The 17,019-nt window shown below is 39.3% G+C and overlaps 1 protein-coding gene across 4 annotated transcripts in view; it reads right to left on the reverse strand.

Annotated features, from left to right (window-relative positions):
• SPEN (spen family transcriptional repressor) overlaps positions 1 to 17,019 on the reverse strand; it is a 94,551-nt gene that overhangs the window by 30,147 nt on the left and 47,385 nt on the right. For all 4 annotated transcript variants that reach the window (XM_072828228.1, XM_072828229.1, XM_072828227.1 and 1 more), the window contains one exon: positions 1,147 to 1,307. In XM_072828228.1, coding sequence (XP_072684329.1) covers positions 1,147 to 1,307 — 161 coding nt within the window. The remainder of the gene's footprint in view (positions 1 to 1,146; positions 1,308 to 17,019) is intronic.

Raw genomic sequence — 17,019 nt, forward strand, 5'->3', positions numbered from 1 at the left:
GAGTCCTCTGCCTACATCTCTGCCTCTCTCTGCATCTCTCATGAACAATTAAATAAAATCTTATAAATAGGGACGTCTGGGTGGCTCAGCAGTTGAGCATCTGCCTTTGGCTCAGGGAGTCAGTGATCCTGGAGTCCCAGGATCGAGTCCCACATCAGGCTTCCTGCATGGAGCCTGCTTCTCCCTCTGCCTGTTTCTCTGCTGTCTCTCATGAATAAACAAAAAAAATTTTTTTTAATCTTATAATTAATTAACTAATTAATTAATCACTGAAATGAGCTTATCTTAGAAATACTAAGTTTGGTATTTGTTAGTTTGACCATCTACTAACAGTTATTTACATGCTCAATATGTCTAATGTAGAAATAACAGTATAGCATGGTCCGTTGTCAAAAATATCAGGAGTAAAGACTTCAGTATAGTTTTATGCTAAACTTTACCATTATTCATTATTTTCCTCATTTAAAATGTTACTATTTTGTTTTGTTTTCAAAGATTTTATTTATTCTTGAGAGACACAGAGACATAGGGAGAGGGAGAGGGAGAGGGAGAGGGAGAGGGAGAGGGAGAGGCAAGCTCTCTGTGAAGAGCCTGATGTGGGACTCAATCCCAGGACCCCTTGATCATGACCCAAGCCAAAGGGCAAGACACTCAACCACTGAACCACCGAGGCCCCTAAAATGTTAGTATTTTGAAGTGGGTTTCCTATCATAATTTTATGTTCAAAGTTTTTTCACAGAACACAGGACTCCAGGATGATATAACAAATTCAACTGATAATAGTATTTCTATAATTTCATATCAAATTTCCCTGTATCAAAATACCTAACCCAGAAAGCATATTTAAAGTATAAAAAAATAAAAGTGCTTTCTTTATATAACACGCACCAGTCTTTGTGTATGTATGTACATACAATGTGCACAATATATACATACATATGTATGCATATATAGTAAATACAAGTAACATGCAATCTTCATATACATAGAGTTATAATCATCACTTGCTTTTTCTTACATGGAATTAAGTATTAATGAACCACAAGAAGAAAGCTTGTTGTCACCATAAAGCACAGAATTTAAGTTGCTCAGTCTCACATTCCCCCCAATAGCAGCAGAGGAAAGTACACCAACAGAAACTTTTACCTGTAGAGCGTACTGGAAGATTCTGAACCTTGATCCCAAAACTTTTACGTGGCTCATCTTTTTCCAGGGATGAAAGCAACTGGGAAGTAGGTGCTGGGACGGCTGCTGACTGAACAGATCGGGCGGGAGAGTCGTCGCTAGAACTACTGCTGGAATCAGTGCTGGAGAAGGGCAAAAACAAAAACAAAAACAGAATGAGTATCATGTAAAACTTCTTAAAATCAACAGGTAGAAATAATTAAAAGCAACCATATACATTTCTGGTCTGGGATTCTGGCCACCCTTCCCTCTCCACATCTACTTCATACTCCCACCTTGGAAGGCAAAACAGAGCAAACACCAGCCTGAAACATGGAAGCAAAAGTAACGATATTTTACTACCACATGCCCTCCTAAAGACAAATGTTTCATTCTGTGCAAAATGTGAACAACTTTTTCTGAATGAAGACTAATAATAAATATAATAAAATAATAATAAAAGAATAGTGAATATGTGGTTTTGGATTCAGAGACCTCAATTCAAATCTCAGATATAAAGCATGTATTCTTGGACAAGAAACCTCTTGCTAAGCCTCAGTTTCTACATCTATAAAATGGAAATTAAAAAAAAATAAAATGGAAAAATAAAATGGAAAGTACCTATCTTGCAGGGTTACAAATTAAATAAAATAACCCACAGGTTTATAGGGTTTGGAATATGACACCATCAATAAATGAAGTGGCACTGCTCTGTTACTATTATTACTGCTGCCACCACCACCATCACCACCACCACCATTTTAGGGGTGTATTAATTTTGAGGAAAACAAAAGTATTCTAAATAAATTCCTAGGTAATTTAAAAGTATTTGAGGGATTAATGAAGAAATATTATGTAAGTTACTTGAGTCTTGTTGGTTTAGGCTCTTTCCCTCTGAGTAATGTGGGAAATGAGTCAATGAAATTGAGAATTTATTATTCTTCAGTTTGATACAATCCTCAAAGGGGCAAACAGTTGAAAGACAAGGAGAAAATATTACCTACACACTCAGATTAAGAGAGAGATATATTTAAACAAGTTTATTATACCTAAGAACTACATGAATAATAGGAAAGTCTCTTTTCAGTACTGGATGTGCAAAAGACTGCTATGGTTTTCTTTTGTTACAGCATTCTCAAATATATTAATAAAAAACTATTTACAGGATCTGCTATTTATTTACAGGCTTCTAAAATTTTGCTCTACACTTTTCCCTCCCTATCATGGAAGACTTATCTTTTAAGCAAATAACTCCAGGGGAGGGGTGGTTAATTCACCTCAAGTATACCCACTAGAGGAAAGACCTGATAGTTTTTATCATCTGGGCTAAAACCACAGCTCTCATTGTCAAGACAATCTCTAAACCAGCCAGATAAATAAATCCAACTCAACGAACTAAGGCAAATTTGCCATTGCTTTTTAAGAAATAAACAAATATTATAAGAAAACAGGGTATTCTAAGAATTTACACAGCATTTTTGTTTAGCTCTCAGATGCTAAGGCAAAAGATGAAAACATCACAAGGTTATCAGAGCTCCCTGAAGTTTGAAACACAGAGAAAAAAACCTATGCTAGTAAGATCTAAAAGGACATAACTGAGTTACAAAATACAAACTACTTGGGATAGAAGCCTCAAGATAGGACTGCAGATTGTCATGTGAGGTTAGGCTTCAGTTTTCTCCATAAAAAGATTTTTTTTTTAAGATCATTCAGTAAAGGTAGTGTTACTAACAATAAGTAAACAGGATACTATATTTTCATTCAAATTAAGGATTAATAAAATTGTCTTTTAGCACAAAAATCCTTGTTATATGTATTAAGTCCTACAAGTAATAAAGAGTATTGGGGAAGCCACCATATGATTACAGTATAGGATATGTTATATAGGATTACCAGCTTAATTCCAATGACTCATTAACAAAAAAAAAAAATTAAGAAAAATACTTTAATTACAATAATGCCACTATTATAAACACCAAAATTCCTTAGCAACAGGGGGTAAAATAAATATGGGCAAGAGCAGAATTTCTGCTATTGAAACAATCAGTGAGGCAACAAACACCAAGTTCTATATAAGCCTCTATCATAAAAATGCAGGTGAGGGGTGCCTGGGTGTTTCAATCAGTTAAGCATCTGCCTCCACATGTGGGGGGGGGTCCCTGCTCAGTGGGGAGTCTGCTTCGCCTTCTCCCTCTGCTCCTCCCCTCACACCCCCACCTTACCTGTGCACACTCAAATAAATTAGCCACCCAGATGCGCCAAAGAGGGAAAGTTTTTAAAATGAATTACAAAATGATAAAATGACTTCACTTCTGGGTTCACATTTCAATATGCTAATCTAAACTGCAATATGCATTTCCAGTGTAGTTTAACTAAACATACTATAGATTTTAAGATCATAAATCAAAATGGGAAAAAAAAACAAAAAATAAAAATAAAAAAATAAAAAATAAATCAAAATGGGGGCACAAATTTAGACCCCCAAATATTTTCCTGTCCTATTAAACTGACAGGAACCCCAAGTGCCCAGAAGAGCCCTACCATTTTTAATTTTAAAAAATTCCAAAAAAATAAATAAAATTAAAAATAAAAAATTCCTGTTTTTATAATTTTGTTAAAACTAAAGAATCACAACAGTTCATCAAAGCATATGATATAAAGGTGCCCAGGTGGCTCAGTAGGTTAAACATCCAACTCTTATTTATTTTCAGCTCAGGTCATAATCTTGGGGCCATGGAACTAAGCCCTGTGTCCAGCTCCGCACTGGGCATGGAGACTGCTTAAGATTCTATTCTCTCGGGCAGCCTGGGTGGCTCAGCAGTTTAGCACCGCCTTCAGCCCAGGGTGTGATCCTGGGGACCCGGGATCGAGTCCCACGTCGGGCTCCCTGCATGGAGCCTGCTTCTCCCTCTGCCTGTGTCTCTGCCTCTCTCTCTCTCTCTCTCTCTGTCTCTCATGCATAAATGAATAAAATCTTTAAAAAAAAAAAAGATTCTATTCTCTCTTCCTTGCCCTCTGTCCTCAAACTCTGCTCCCTCGTGTGTGCTCTCTCTAAAAAAATAAATAAATCTTTCAGGGCGGGAGGCAAATGATATATATAGTATATAGTTGTTTCTTTCTTTCTTTCTTTCTTTTTTATATATAGTTCTTTCTTGAAGGCCAACAGTAATGAATGAAAATCTGTTCCAATCTAATGGGACACCTGGGTGGCTGAGTCCTTAAGCATCTGCCTTAGGCTCAGGTCCTGATCTCAGGGTCCTGGGATAAAGCCCCACATCAGCCTCCCTGCTCAGCAGGGAGTCTGCTCCTCCTTTTCCCTTTGTTCCTCCCCCTTGCTCATACTCTCTCTCCTGCAAGTAGTTATGATGGTATATCAATAGTTTTAAGACAGTAAACTTTAAATTTACCTGGTCACATCATATTACATTTTCAACATCAATTAAAGTTCTAAATGGAAAAGAACTTGAAAAAACAAAAAACACAATTAAAAAAATTTTTTTAAAGATTTTGAGATAGAGTGAATGTGGGGGGCAGGGGGGACAAGTAGACTCCCCACTGGGTGGGCAGCCCCGACCCAGGGACTCAATCCCAGGACCCTTAAATCATGACCTGAGCCGAAATCAAGAGTCTGCTGTTTAACCAAATAAAACTACCCAGGCACCTTGATAAAAACAATTTAAAAGAAATCTAGGCAATGGGGTGTCTGGGTGGCTCAATCAATTGAGCATCCTGACTCTAATCTCAGCTCAGGTTTTGATCTCACAGTTGTGATTTCAAGCCCCACACTGGGTTCTGTGCTGGGTGTAGCACCTACTTAAAAAAAAAAAAAAATCTAGTAACACTTTTCCTAAGCCCGTAAGACAACTACAATGAATTACTTCTTATATATGCTTATAGTTTTTAATTAACATTACTAAGAAAACTGGGGCACCTGGGTGGCTCAGTTAAACAGCTACTTTTGGCTCAGGTCATGATCCCAGGGTTCTGGGATCAAAGCCCTGAGCTGAGCTCCCCTCATAGTCTCTCTCTCTCTCAAATAAATAAAATCTTTTTTTTTTTTTTTAAAGATAGATTACTAAGAAAACTAAGAAGTAGATCTGATAGAAATTTCCATAATAGAAAAATATAATAAGCAACTAGTTACTTAACAATTTTTTTAAAAAGATTTTATTTATTTATGCGGGACACAGAGAGAGGAGGCAGAGACTTAAGGAGAGAGAGAAGCAGGCTCTATGCAGGAAGCCTGATGTGGGACTCGATCCCAGGTCTCCAGGATCATGCCCTGGGCTGAAGGCAGGCACTCAACCGCTGAGCCACCCAGGCATCCCAATTCTTTTTTTTTTAATGGCAAATAGCTTTATTTTATAGGAACATTTTACCAATAAAAGGGAAAAATAAAATATAGAAATTACAAACGGCAATTTATTCGGAAGCAGATAAAAAAGAATAAACATCAGGGTGCCTAGGTGGCTCAGTCAGTTAAGCATCTGACTACTGATTTTAGCTCAGGTCATGATTTCATGGTCATGAGATGGAGCCCTATATGGGGCTCCATGGGTAGTCTGCTTGAAGAGTCTCTTCATCTACCTACGCACATGCTTTCTCTAAAATAAATAATTTTCTAAAAAAAGGAATAAACATAAGCGGTACTAAAGTGTACATGAGTTGGCAGTGCAGTTGTATGAGCAATTTAGTGCATGAAACCAGGTGGCCTCCCAACAAAATCATATGGAAGATGCTGGTCAGTGCCCAGTTATAACCTGTGGCAAAGGCTCCCTTGTCTTCCACACAGCAGCTACAGTTTGGGGAGAAGCCCACATTCCTGAGCCCTACTGGAACTCTGCTGCCCCCACCACAGCTGGACCAGCTCCATTCCAATGCAGGTGTCTGCATCAGTAAGCCATTACCCTGGCTGCAGGGAGAGGCATCTGCAGCTCTAGAATCCCCTTGTAACTCTAAAATCCCCATCTGGCAGATCTGCCTTTGCCACAGTCTATAGGGCCCAGGCTGCCAGGGAAGGGACAAGGCCCTCTGGCAATGGGTGGTAACCTCTACATAATTATTAATAAGAGCAGAAATCAGGATGCTAGGATTCTCTTACCTCAAATTATAGTGTCATATAATCAACTATCCCTGTTCCTACACCCATTTTATATACAGAACTACAATGAGCATTTGACTCTTCACACTGAAAATGTCAACGCACTGGGATACTATTTATAAGATGACTCAAGGCTAAATTTGTTCATCAATGACAGACATTAACATCTGGATCCTTGTATTTGTAAACATTTGATTATGGTAAATATTTATCTGTTAGTTTTTTAAAGCTGAAAGATTGAAAAGCATTTAACCAAATTAAGTTGAGAAACAAAAATCTGGCATAAAAGGAAAAAGGAACAATTAAAGCAACTAGAAAACTTTGCAATTAAAAGCTAAGAGGGACCATTTGTTAAAAGCAGATGTAATATCAATTTTCCAACAACCTCTCTTCTATCAGGCAGCTAATAATTTTCTCTCTACATAATATACAAACTTGAATAAAGAGGGGGAAAAAGATGTAAAATGCAGATTTTTCCATCAGGCTTTGGCAATTCAAAACACTGTCTTCATGCTTCCATCAAATGAGAAGGAAAAATCATGTAATTTCTTTAATGGGATGTATCACCATACCAGGTAATAATAATTCTACATCCAATTTCTTACAGGTCAAAATTTTCAAGATAATCCTATCATTTTCATGCAGGAGTTCTCTAAATGTGGCTGCAGGGACCTGGGGATCCCCAAAGTCCTTTCAGGAGGTCTGTGAGGTCTTCCTTATTTCAATTACATATCTGTGTGAGGCCAGATCTTCTTCTACCTCACACAAAAATTATAATAACAGTTTGAATACAGGAGTAGTTAGGAGAACCTAGCTATCTGATTAGACCAGACTTTAAAGAGATTAGCAAAAAAATAAAACGATGCCACTTGTCTCACTATTTTTGGTTTTAAAAAATAGTTATATTACTCCAGGTGAAGATCTAAACTTAGCTAGGGAGGTCTCTCTCCAGAAGCAAACACAATCTTGAGGTGAACAGCTCCTCCAAAATCAGGAATGAAGATCTTCATCTCCACTATGAAATCTTTATTTCTTTTGGCCTTTTCTTGCTGTTTGCTTTTCTTTTGCCCCTACTTGTTTTGTTTTTTTCTCTCTCTTTTAAGGCACAGGAAAACAATGTACCTTAACCCTGGTAATTGTCATTAAATCTATCACTGAGGCCACAGATACACAACAAACGTTCCTAGAATTTCTTACTAGGGTGGTTTTATTTTTATTTTTATTTTTTAATTTATTTATTCATGAAAGACACAGAGAGAGGCAGAGACACAGGCAGAGGGAGAAGCAGGCTCCATGCATGGAGCCTGATGTGAGACTCGATCCCAGGACTCCAGGATCACACCCTGAGCCAAAGGCAGATGCTCAACCGCTGAGCCATCCAGGCATTCCCCCAGGGTGGTTTTAGATAACAGAATTGCCCACCCCGCCCCCCGCACACCTTTTTAAAGATTTTATTTATTTATTTGAGAGCAAGAGAGATAGCAAGCGAGCGAGCAAGCACAAGCCAAGGGGAGAGAGGGAGGGAGAAGCAGACTCCCCACTGAATATGGAGCCCAGTGTGGGATCATGACCTGAGCTGAAGGCAGACACTTAACTGACTGAGCCACCCAGGTGCCCTCAGAATTGCTTTAGATTGCTTATTGGCTGAACAGTGTATCACAGCAAATACTTCCTGCTGTATACGTAGATCGCACCTCTGATGTTATAGCACATACAAGAAATTAGCCAACAAGCCACCTGGCTAAAACAGGCTGATGCCCCTTCAGGTACATGTTTGGTTTCACAGGGCCCTAAGGAGAATACTTCAGTCTCTTAGCATTATGCAACTGACAGTCATCATTGCTGTCTCCCTAGTGGGCTATATTCTCAGGGGTCTTAAATTTGTGTTTGTAGCCATCAGCAGAACCTCAGTCTCACTTGGAGAAACAAACAAAATGAACAGCAAAAACAATTCTTTCAGACCTGACATTACAACCCATGAGTTTTTGTGATAGTGCACTAATACTGAATTTTTGGTTACTCTCTTGTGTGTGAGAGGATGACCAAAGGAGGAGGGGTTGGAAGAGAGTTGTTAATTAAGCAAAGAGGCCATGAGACTGAGGTGGTTCCAATACCTTAGCAGGTTATGTAAATAAACCAAAAGTTAACCCTATAGATGCTTCATGTTAAGAAAGCAAACCCAGGGGCGCCTGGGTGGCTCAGTCAGTTGAGTTCGACTCTTGATTTTGGCTCAGTTTATGATCTTACAGTTGTGGGATCAAGCCCCCATACTCAGTTCTGCAATCGGCATGGAGTTACCTTGGGATTCTCTCTCCCTTTGCCCGTCCCCTCAGCTCATGCTCTCTCAAATAAATAAATAAAATCTTTAAAAACTAAAAATAAATAAATAAAAAAAGCAAACCTAAGGACAATCACAGTGAATGATGCTTTTCCAGGTGAGGCAAATGCCTACACTGTAACTGATCAAATGATTCGCTTGCTTTGCTTCCACCTTATCTCTATAAAAAGCCTTTCCCCTAGCTCCTATTGGTGCAACACTCCAAACTACTTCTGGTTGGGCACTGCCCAATTAAAATTTTTTTTTAATTTTTAAAATTTAATTTTAAAAAGATTTTATTTATTCATGAAAGACACACACACACACACACAGAGAAAGGGGCAGAGACACAGGCAGAGAGAGAAACAGGCTCCATGCAGGAAGCCCAATGCGGGACTTGATCCCTGGACTCCGGGATCACTCCCTGAGCCAAAGGCAGACACTCAACCGCTGAGCCATCCAGACATCCCAATTTTTTTTTTTTTTAAGTAGGCTTGGGGATCCCTGGGTGGCTCAGCGGTTTAGCGCCTGCCTTTGGACCAGGGCGTGGTCTTGGGAGTCCCGGGATCGAGTTCTGCGTTGGGCTCCTGGTATGGAGCCTGCTTCTCCCTCTGCCTGTGTCTCTGCCTCTCTCTCTCTCTCTCTCTCTCTCTCTCTCTCTCTCTATGTCTATCATAAATAAATGAATGAATGGATTTGAAAAAATAAACAAAGTAGGCTCTACGCTGGGCCTGAACTCACAACCATGAGATTAAGACCTGAGCTGAGATCAAGAGTCTGACTGACACCTGACTGAGCCAGCCAGGTGTTCCAAATGTATTTCCTTCTAATTGATTTTTGCAAAAAAAAAAAAAAAAAATTTGATTTTTGCTCGGGGCATGTAGGTGGCTCAATTAAATGTCTGACTCTCGGTTTCCACTAAATTCATCATTTCAGGGCTGTGAGATTGAACCCCACATCTAGCTCTGTGCACTTAGCGCAGAATCCCTTTAAGATTCTCTGCCTTGGGACACCTGGGTGGTTCAGCGGTTGAGTGTGTGTCTGCTTTTGGCTCAGGTCGTGACCCCGGGGTCTGGGATTGAGTTCCACATCAGGCTCCCTGTGGGGAGCCTACTTCTCCCTCTGCCTCTGCCTCTCTCTGTGTCTTTAATGAATAAATAAATAAAATCTTAAAAAAAAAAAAAAAAAGATTCTCTCCCTTCCCCTCTGCCCCTCCCCCACTGGCACATGTGCCCTCTCAGAAATAATCTTTTTTTTTAAAGATTTTATTTATTATTTATTCATGATAGACAGAGAGAGACAGACAGACAGACAGACACAGGCAGAAGGAGAAGCAGACTCCATGCAGGGAGCCCGACGCGGGACTCGATCCCGGGACTCCAGGACTGCGCCCTGGGCCAAAGGCAGGTGCCAAACCGCTGAGCCACCCAGGGATTCCCCAGAAAGAATCTTTTTAAAAATGAAATGATTTTTATTCAAATTACTGAGTCATATCAAATTACTTAATAAACAAAAATTTCAAATTAAAAGTCTTAATTTCTGATATGGCAAATGTCAATAGATATTACTTATAACAAACTAAAGCTCATAATTTGATATAAAAGGATCCTGAGGGCAGCCCCAGTGGCGCAGCGGTTTGGTGCCGCCTGCAGCCTGGGGTGTGATCCTGGAGACCTGGGATCGAGTCCCACATCGGGCTCCCTGCATGGAGCCTGCTTCTCTCCCTCTGCCTGTGTCTCTGCCTCTCTCTCTGTGTCTATGAATAAATAAATAAAATCTTAAAAAAAAAAAAAAGAAAAGAAAAGAAAAAGGATCCTGAGCCCAGAAAGTAAAGAGCAAAAAGTCACTACTTTAATAGACAATCTGAAGTGATCCCACTTCTATTTTCAACACTTCCACTTCTGATTTAACCTGAATTAACCTCTGTATTATACCTGTTTTTTATAAGGAAGGAAATACTCATCTCTATGGTCTAGAGTAAGACACCTCATTTTGTCTCTCTCAACTTTAATTTCTCTAGTGAATTAACCAGACCTCATGACCTTTAAAGGTCCTGCTCACTCTAGGTAGGGGTCTATGACTCTCCACCTACTTCTGACCACTCATCTCTAATAGCTCCCAAATATCTGCTGGGTAAAGTCCACATTCTTCAAGAGAGGACCCTTTACAACTTGACCCCAAACTAATTTTCTACTTGCTCCTTCTCATTCCCTTGTCTCGACCCTCTTGTCCCACCAGTATCTATCCAAGTAAGAGCAATATATCGGAGTGCCTGCCTAGCTCATTCAGTAAAAACTGTGACTCTTGATCTTGGAGTTGTGAATTTGAGCCTCATGTTGGGTGTAGAGATTGCTTAAAAATAACTTTTTTTAAGAGCAATATATCAATTTCTAGTCATAGGCATCTTTTTTTTTTAAGGTTTTATTTATTTATTCATGAGAGACACACAGAGAGGCAGAGAGACAGACAGAGGGAGAAGCAGGAGCTTGACATGAGACTCAATTCCAGGATCCTGGGATCACCACCTGAGCCAAAGGCAAATGCCCAACCACTGAGCCACCCAGGAAACCCCTTTTTTTTTTTTAATTAGACATAACTCTTTGGTTAAATTACTTCTTCTCTACTCCTTAGTTTTCTTGTAAATGTGAGGGATGTGACAAGGATTGATTATAAAATGCTCAAGCACCTCGCCTAGCATATAGCAAGTACATAAAGAGCTCTTACCCATACCCATTTCTATAGAAGACGCCTTTCTGCCCCTCCCTGCCTGCCCTGTCTTTGAAAAGTAACTCCAAAAAAAAAAGAAAAGAAAAGAAAAGAAAAGAAAAGAAAAGAAAAGAAAAGAAAAGAAAAGAAAAGAAAAGTAACTCCAATAAAATGAAGGTATTAAATAACTCGGTCTCTAAGAATAAAATGCAAACTTCTGATATTACTTTAGTGCAAACTGCCAAGGTTCCTTCTTTCTTCTTTGATGTTTCATTAATTAGTTAAGAATGCTAATGGCTGTTCTAATGTTCCAGAACTTTAACACTAATAACCTGAGTTAAAAATCATGGATACGGGGCAGCCCCGGTGGCGCAGTGGTTTGGCGCCGCCTGCAGCCCAGAGTGTGATCCTGGAGACCCTGGATCGAGTCCCACCTCGGGCTCTTTGTATGATGCCTGCTTCTCCCTCTGCCTGTGTCTCTGCCTCTCTCTGTGTGTCTATCATGAATAAATAAATAAAATCTTAAAAAAAAAATGGATACGGGCAGCCCCGGTGGCGCAGCAGTTTAGCGCCGCCTGCAGCCTGGGGTGTGATCCTGGAGACCCAGATCAAGTCCCACATCGGGCTCCTTGCTTGGAGCTTGCTTCTCCCTCTGCCTGTGTCTCTGCCTCTCTCTCTCTCTCTCTCTCTCTCTCTCTCTCTCTCTCTGTCTCTCATGAATAAATAAATGAAATCTTAAAAAAAAAAAAAACCTTAAAAATAAATAAATAAATAAAAATCATGGATACCTGTAAAAACAAAAACAAGTCTTGCATTTCATGCATCCTGTTATCGGTGCCCTCCATCATAGGACGTTTCTGGTTGTCATAACTGAGGGTGGAGGTGAAGCTTACTTCTACCTAATGAACAGAGGCCAGGGATGCTGTGAAACATACTCCAGCACACAGGACAGGAGAGCCCCACAGAAAAGGATGATCTGTGAACAGTGAATAATGCCAAGGCTAAAAAACCTTGCTTACATTATCTGTCTTCCCTTCTTTTGAAAAGCAATATGCTAATTTTAAGCTCCAAATGAAATGTGGAATCCTTTAAAGTGACTGTTCTTATTACTAATATATTACTTTATAAAAATATTTGAACAACTCTGAAACTTACAGAAAAAAATGTGGAAAAAAATGTAGATTTCTGAAAATCTGACTCAAGAGGAAGCTAGTATCACTTGATTTTGGAAAACATGATAAAAAGGGAAACTCCTAACAGCTTTTTACAATACATGCTTTGCCATATCAATAGCAGAGTCACAATATTATACAAAACTGTTCTCTTCAAGTAAGTAATTGATGAAATATACAACACTGCCTCCCATACTCTAGTAAGGTTTACATCAGTGGAAACTATTCCATCCGTATTTAAATGGTTTCTGAGTTCGGTAGCTTTATCCTCAACCTAGGGATTCAGGGCGGTAGTTTAGTATCACAATTAGATTTTTCATCACCAAAGTACCATGTTCAGAAGAATTAGTAAAACTTCTATTTGCATATAGAGCATGATGGGGGTATTTTGTTGTACAAACACTAAGACATTTTAAATTTGCCTTTAAAAATGACAATATAAAAATATAAAAATAATATAACAGCAAAAAAACAAAACAAAACAAACAAACAAAAAAACAAAACAAAAAAACAACCCGCCCAGATGCAAAAATAGTCACCTTTGATTTTAAACAGACATTTCTCCAAGGAAGATTTACAAATGGCCAAAAAGCACATGAAATGATGCTCAATATGACTAATCAACAGGGAAATTCATTTGAATCAAAACCACAATGTGATGCTATTTCACACTTATCAGGATGGCTATTATAAAAAGCAAAGTATAATGAGTGTTGACAAGGATGAAAAGAAGCTAGAACCCTTATGCACTGCTGATAGGAAAATAAAATGATATAGACATTATAAAAAACAGTACAGCAGTTCCTCAAAAAACTGGAATTACCAGAGAATTCAGCAATTCTACTTCTGGGTATTAAACCAAAGGAACTGAAAACAGGCAGCAAGCTTACTGCAGCAGTGACAATGGGATCTCTAACACTTTCTGCCAGACTCGTAGAGGAGAAGTGACGAGACTTTTCAATATTAGAAACAATTAAGGAATAGTAATTTTAGATCATTTGCCAAAATAGCAATCAATGTGCTTCCTACAATTTGACTTCTGAGGCCGTGAAGTAAAGAAATTGGGTCCCGGGGATCCCTGGGTGGCTCAGCAGTTTGGCCACTGCCTTCGGCCTAGGGTGTGGTCCTGGGGTCCCGGGATCGAGTCCCACCCACATCAGGCCCCCTGCATGGAACCTGCTTCTCCCTCTGCCTGTGTCTTTCTCTCTTTTTCTAATGCATAAATAAATAAAATCTTTAAAAAAAAAAAAAAAAAGGAAAGAAAAGAAATTGGGTCCCAAAGAGTACACCAGGCAATTTCTGAAGCCTGTCCATATTCAGGTAGAGATCAGAGAAGCCCAACTGAAAGAACTATGGAATGACAGGGACAACTGTGGACTGAACAAAAGTTCTTTTTAAAAGGGCTATTTTTGGGGCGCCTGGCTGGCTCAGTCAATAAACATGTGACTGTGATCTTGGGGTTGTGAGTTTAAGCTCCACGTGGGGGTACTGAGGTTACCTAAAAAGGAAAGAAGGAAGGAAGGGAGGGAGGGAGGGAGAGGCGGGCTAACTTGAAGATTATGATTTTCTGACTTTGGAGGAACTAAGGTGATTACCAGTGGAAGGAATTACATGTAAAATTCCTCAAATATTTACTGGCTTAAAAAAAAAAAGAGAATAGAAACCAGGGATTCCAATAGCTATTTGTACATCCACATTCACAGCATGTTTAAAAGCCAAAAGATGGAAGCAACCCAAGAGTCCATGGACAGACAACTAGATTTAAAAAAAAGTATAGTATCAAAATAAAATGGAGTATTATTCAACCGTTAAAAGGAAGGAAACTGGGCAGCCTGGGTGGCTCAGCAGTTTAGCGCTGCCTTCAGCCCAGGGCGTGACCCTGGAGACCCGGGATCGAGTCCCACGTCAGGCTCCCTGCATGGAGCCTGCTTCTACTTCTGCCTGTGTCTCTGCCTCTTTTTCTCTCTGTGTCTCTCATGGATAAATAAATAAAATCTAAACAAACAAACAAATAAATAAATGGAAACTGACATAAATTACAACCTGAATGAACCTTGCGGACATTATGCTAAATGAAATAAGCCAGTCACAAAAGGACATATACTTCATGATTCCACTGACATAATATATTGAGCATAGTCAAATCCACGGAGATAGTAAGTAGAATGGTGGTTGCCAGGGGCTGGGGGTGGGAGAATGAGAAATTGTTGAATGGATACAGAATTCCAGTTTGGAAAAATAAAAAAGTTATGGAAGTGGATGGTGGTAATGGTTGCCTAACAATGTAAATGTACTTAAATTTTTTTTTATTTTTATTCATGAGACACACAGAGAAAGAAGCAGAGACATGGGCAGAAGGAGAAAGAGGCTCCCTGCCGGGGAGCCTGATGCAGGACTGATTCCCAGGATCACAACCTGAGCCAAAGGCAGACATTCAAACCCTTGAGCCGCCCAGATGCCTCAATGTAAATGTACTTAGAACTACTGAGCTATATATATTTAAAAATGGCTAAAATGGGGGGCGCTTGGCTGGCTCAGTCAGTAGAGCACACAAGTCTTGATCTGGAGGTCCCAGTTCAAGCTCCATATTGGGTGTAGAGATTACTTTTTTTTAAAAAAAAAGGTTAAATGGTAAATTTTATGTTATTTTGACACACACACACACACACAGGACCTATAAAGTAAAATACAAAGTGAGCTGTTATTCTCTTTGCACCTTAGAAAAAGATGAGAGATTCCAAAACAGTCAATGAAACAGGATTCCTGCTGCTTTTTGTCAATAAGATTCTGCTACATCAAAGGGTCTCAAAAAAAAAAATAATAATAATAATAAAAGGGGTCTCACTACCTGGTTTATCCAGATAAAGTTCCTCAAAATTATTTCAGAGAAAGGAGTTAGCTCTAACTGGTGATTCTACAACTATCTATTCCAAAATATATGGGGAAAGCAAAGGTAATGGAAAAGTCGTCTAAATTCTTTCAATTTGGGCTACTTATTGAGAGTAACTATGGATATATTAAAGAATGGGATTGTATTTTTTATTATGGAACCATTATTTTAATTCTAATTTTATTTTGGTCCACAGATTTCTCCTTCATTAGAAACAACAAAGACAAAAAAAAAGAAAAAAAAGAAACAACAAAGACCTGGGCTCAGGTTAGGATCTCAGAGTCCTGGGATTAAGTCCCACATAGGGCTCCCTGCTCAGTGGGGAATCTGCTACATCCTCTGCTCCTCACTCCACTCATTCTCTCTCTCTCTCTCTCTCTCTCTCTCTCTCTCTCTCGCAAACAAAGTCTTAGAAAATAAAAGAAACAACAAAGACTTGTAGTGGGGAAAGATCTGATTAAAAAAAAAAAAGATTAAGAGTGAAAAAGACAAAAAGGAAACCTTTCTTATTAGACAAAGAAAAGAACCATATTCTACTAGCAGTAATTTCTCTTTTTACTACAATCAGCTTTTATTGCTGACATAAAAAAAATTAGTAATTTATTCCCTAAGGACTTATAAGTTTAGTAGAAAGTATACACCTCAGAAGTTAACTTTTCTTGAATTCTAGTTCTCATCTAGTCTTTATGAGCATTTACAAATATCAAGCATGTATAAAGGTTAAATAAGTGATGGGTTCACTTTTTTAAAAAGATTTATTTATTGAGACGCTTGGGTGGCTCAGTGGTTGAGCATCTGCCTTCAGCTCAGGGCGTGATCCTAAGATCTGGGATGGAGTCCCACATTGGGCTCCCTGCACAAAGGCTGCTTCTTCTGCCTGTGTCTCTGCCTCTCTCTGTGTATCTCTCATGAATAAATAAATAAATAAATCTTTAAAAAAATTTTTATTTATTTTAGAAAAAGACAAAGTGTGCATGTACAAGCAAGTGGGGTGAGGGGCAAAGGGAGAGGGAGAGAGAGAGATTCTCTGGTAAACTCTGTGCTGATAGTGGAGCCTAATGCAGGGCTCAATCCCAGGACCCTGAGATCATTACCCAAGTCAAAATCAAGAGTTGATACATGCGGTGCCTGGGTGGCTTGGTTGGTTAGACATCTGCCTTTGGCTCAGGTCATGATCCTGGGGTCCTCAGATCAAGCCCCACATTGGGCTCCCAGCTTGGCAAGGAGTCTGCTTCTCCCTCTCCCTGCTGCTCAACCTCCTTGTGCTCTCTCACATGCAGTCTGTCAAATGAATAAATAAAATCTTAAAAAAAAAAAAAAAAGAGAGAGAGAGAGAGAGAGAGAGAGAGAAAATTGATAGTTAACCAACTGAGCCACCAAGGTACCCCCTGGGTCCATTTTACAGGTAAGGAAGATTAATACTAAATAAGTATAGTGATCATGGTCACTAAAGTGGTAGCAAACTCAACCACAATAATTGAAATAATTGGTTAATCTTCCTCTTCTGAAATCCAAGAGTTTACATAAATGAGGGAAAAACAAAATCATTAAAGACTACTTCAAAAGGTTGGCAGAGGTAAGCGTGGGTGGCTCAGTGGTTAAGTGTTCACCTTCAGTTTAGGGCATGATCCTGGAGTCCCGGGATCGAGCCCCACATAGGGCTCCCTAC

The sequence above is a fragment of the Canis lupus genome, chromosome 5 (assembly GCF_048164855.1).
Source record: "Canis lupus baileyi chromosome 5, mCanLup2.hap1, whole genome shotgun sequence".
NCBI classification, from domain to species: Eukaryota; Metazoa; Chordata; class Mammalia; order Carnivora; family Canidae; genus Canis; species Canis lupus.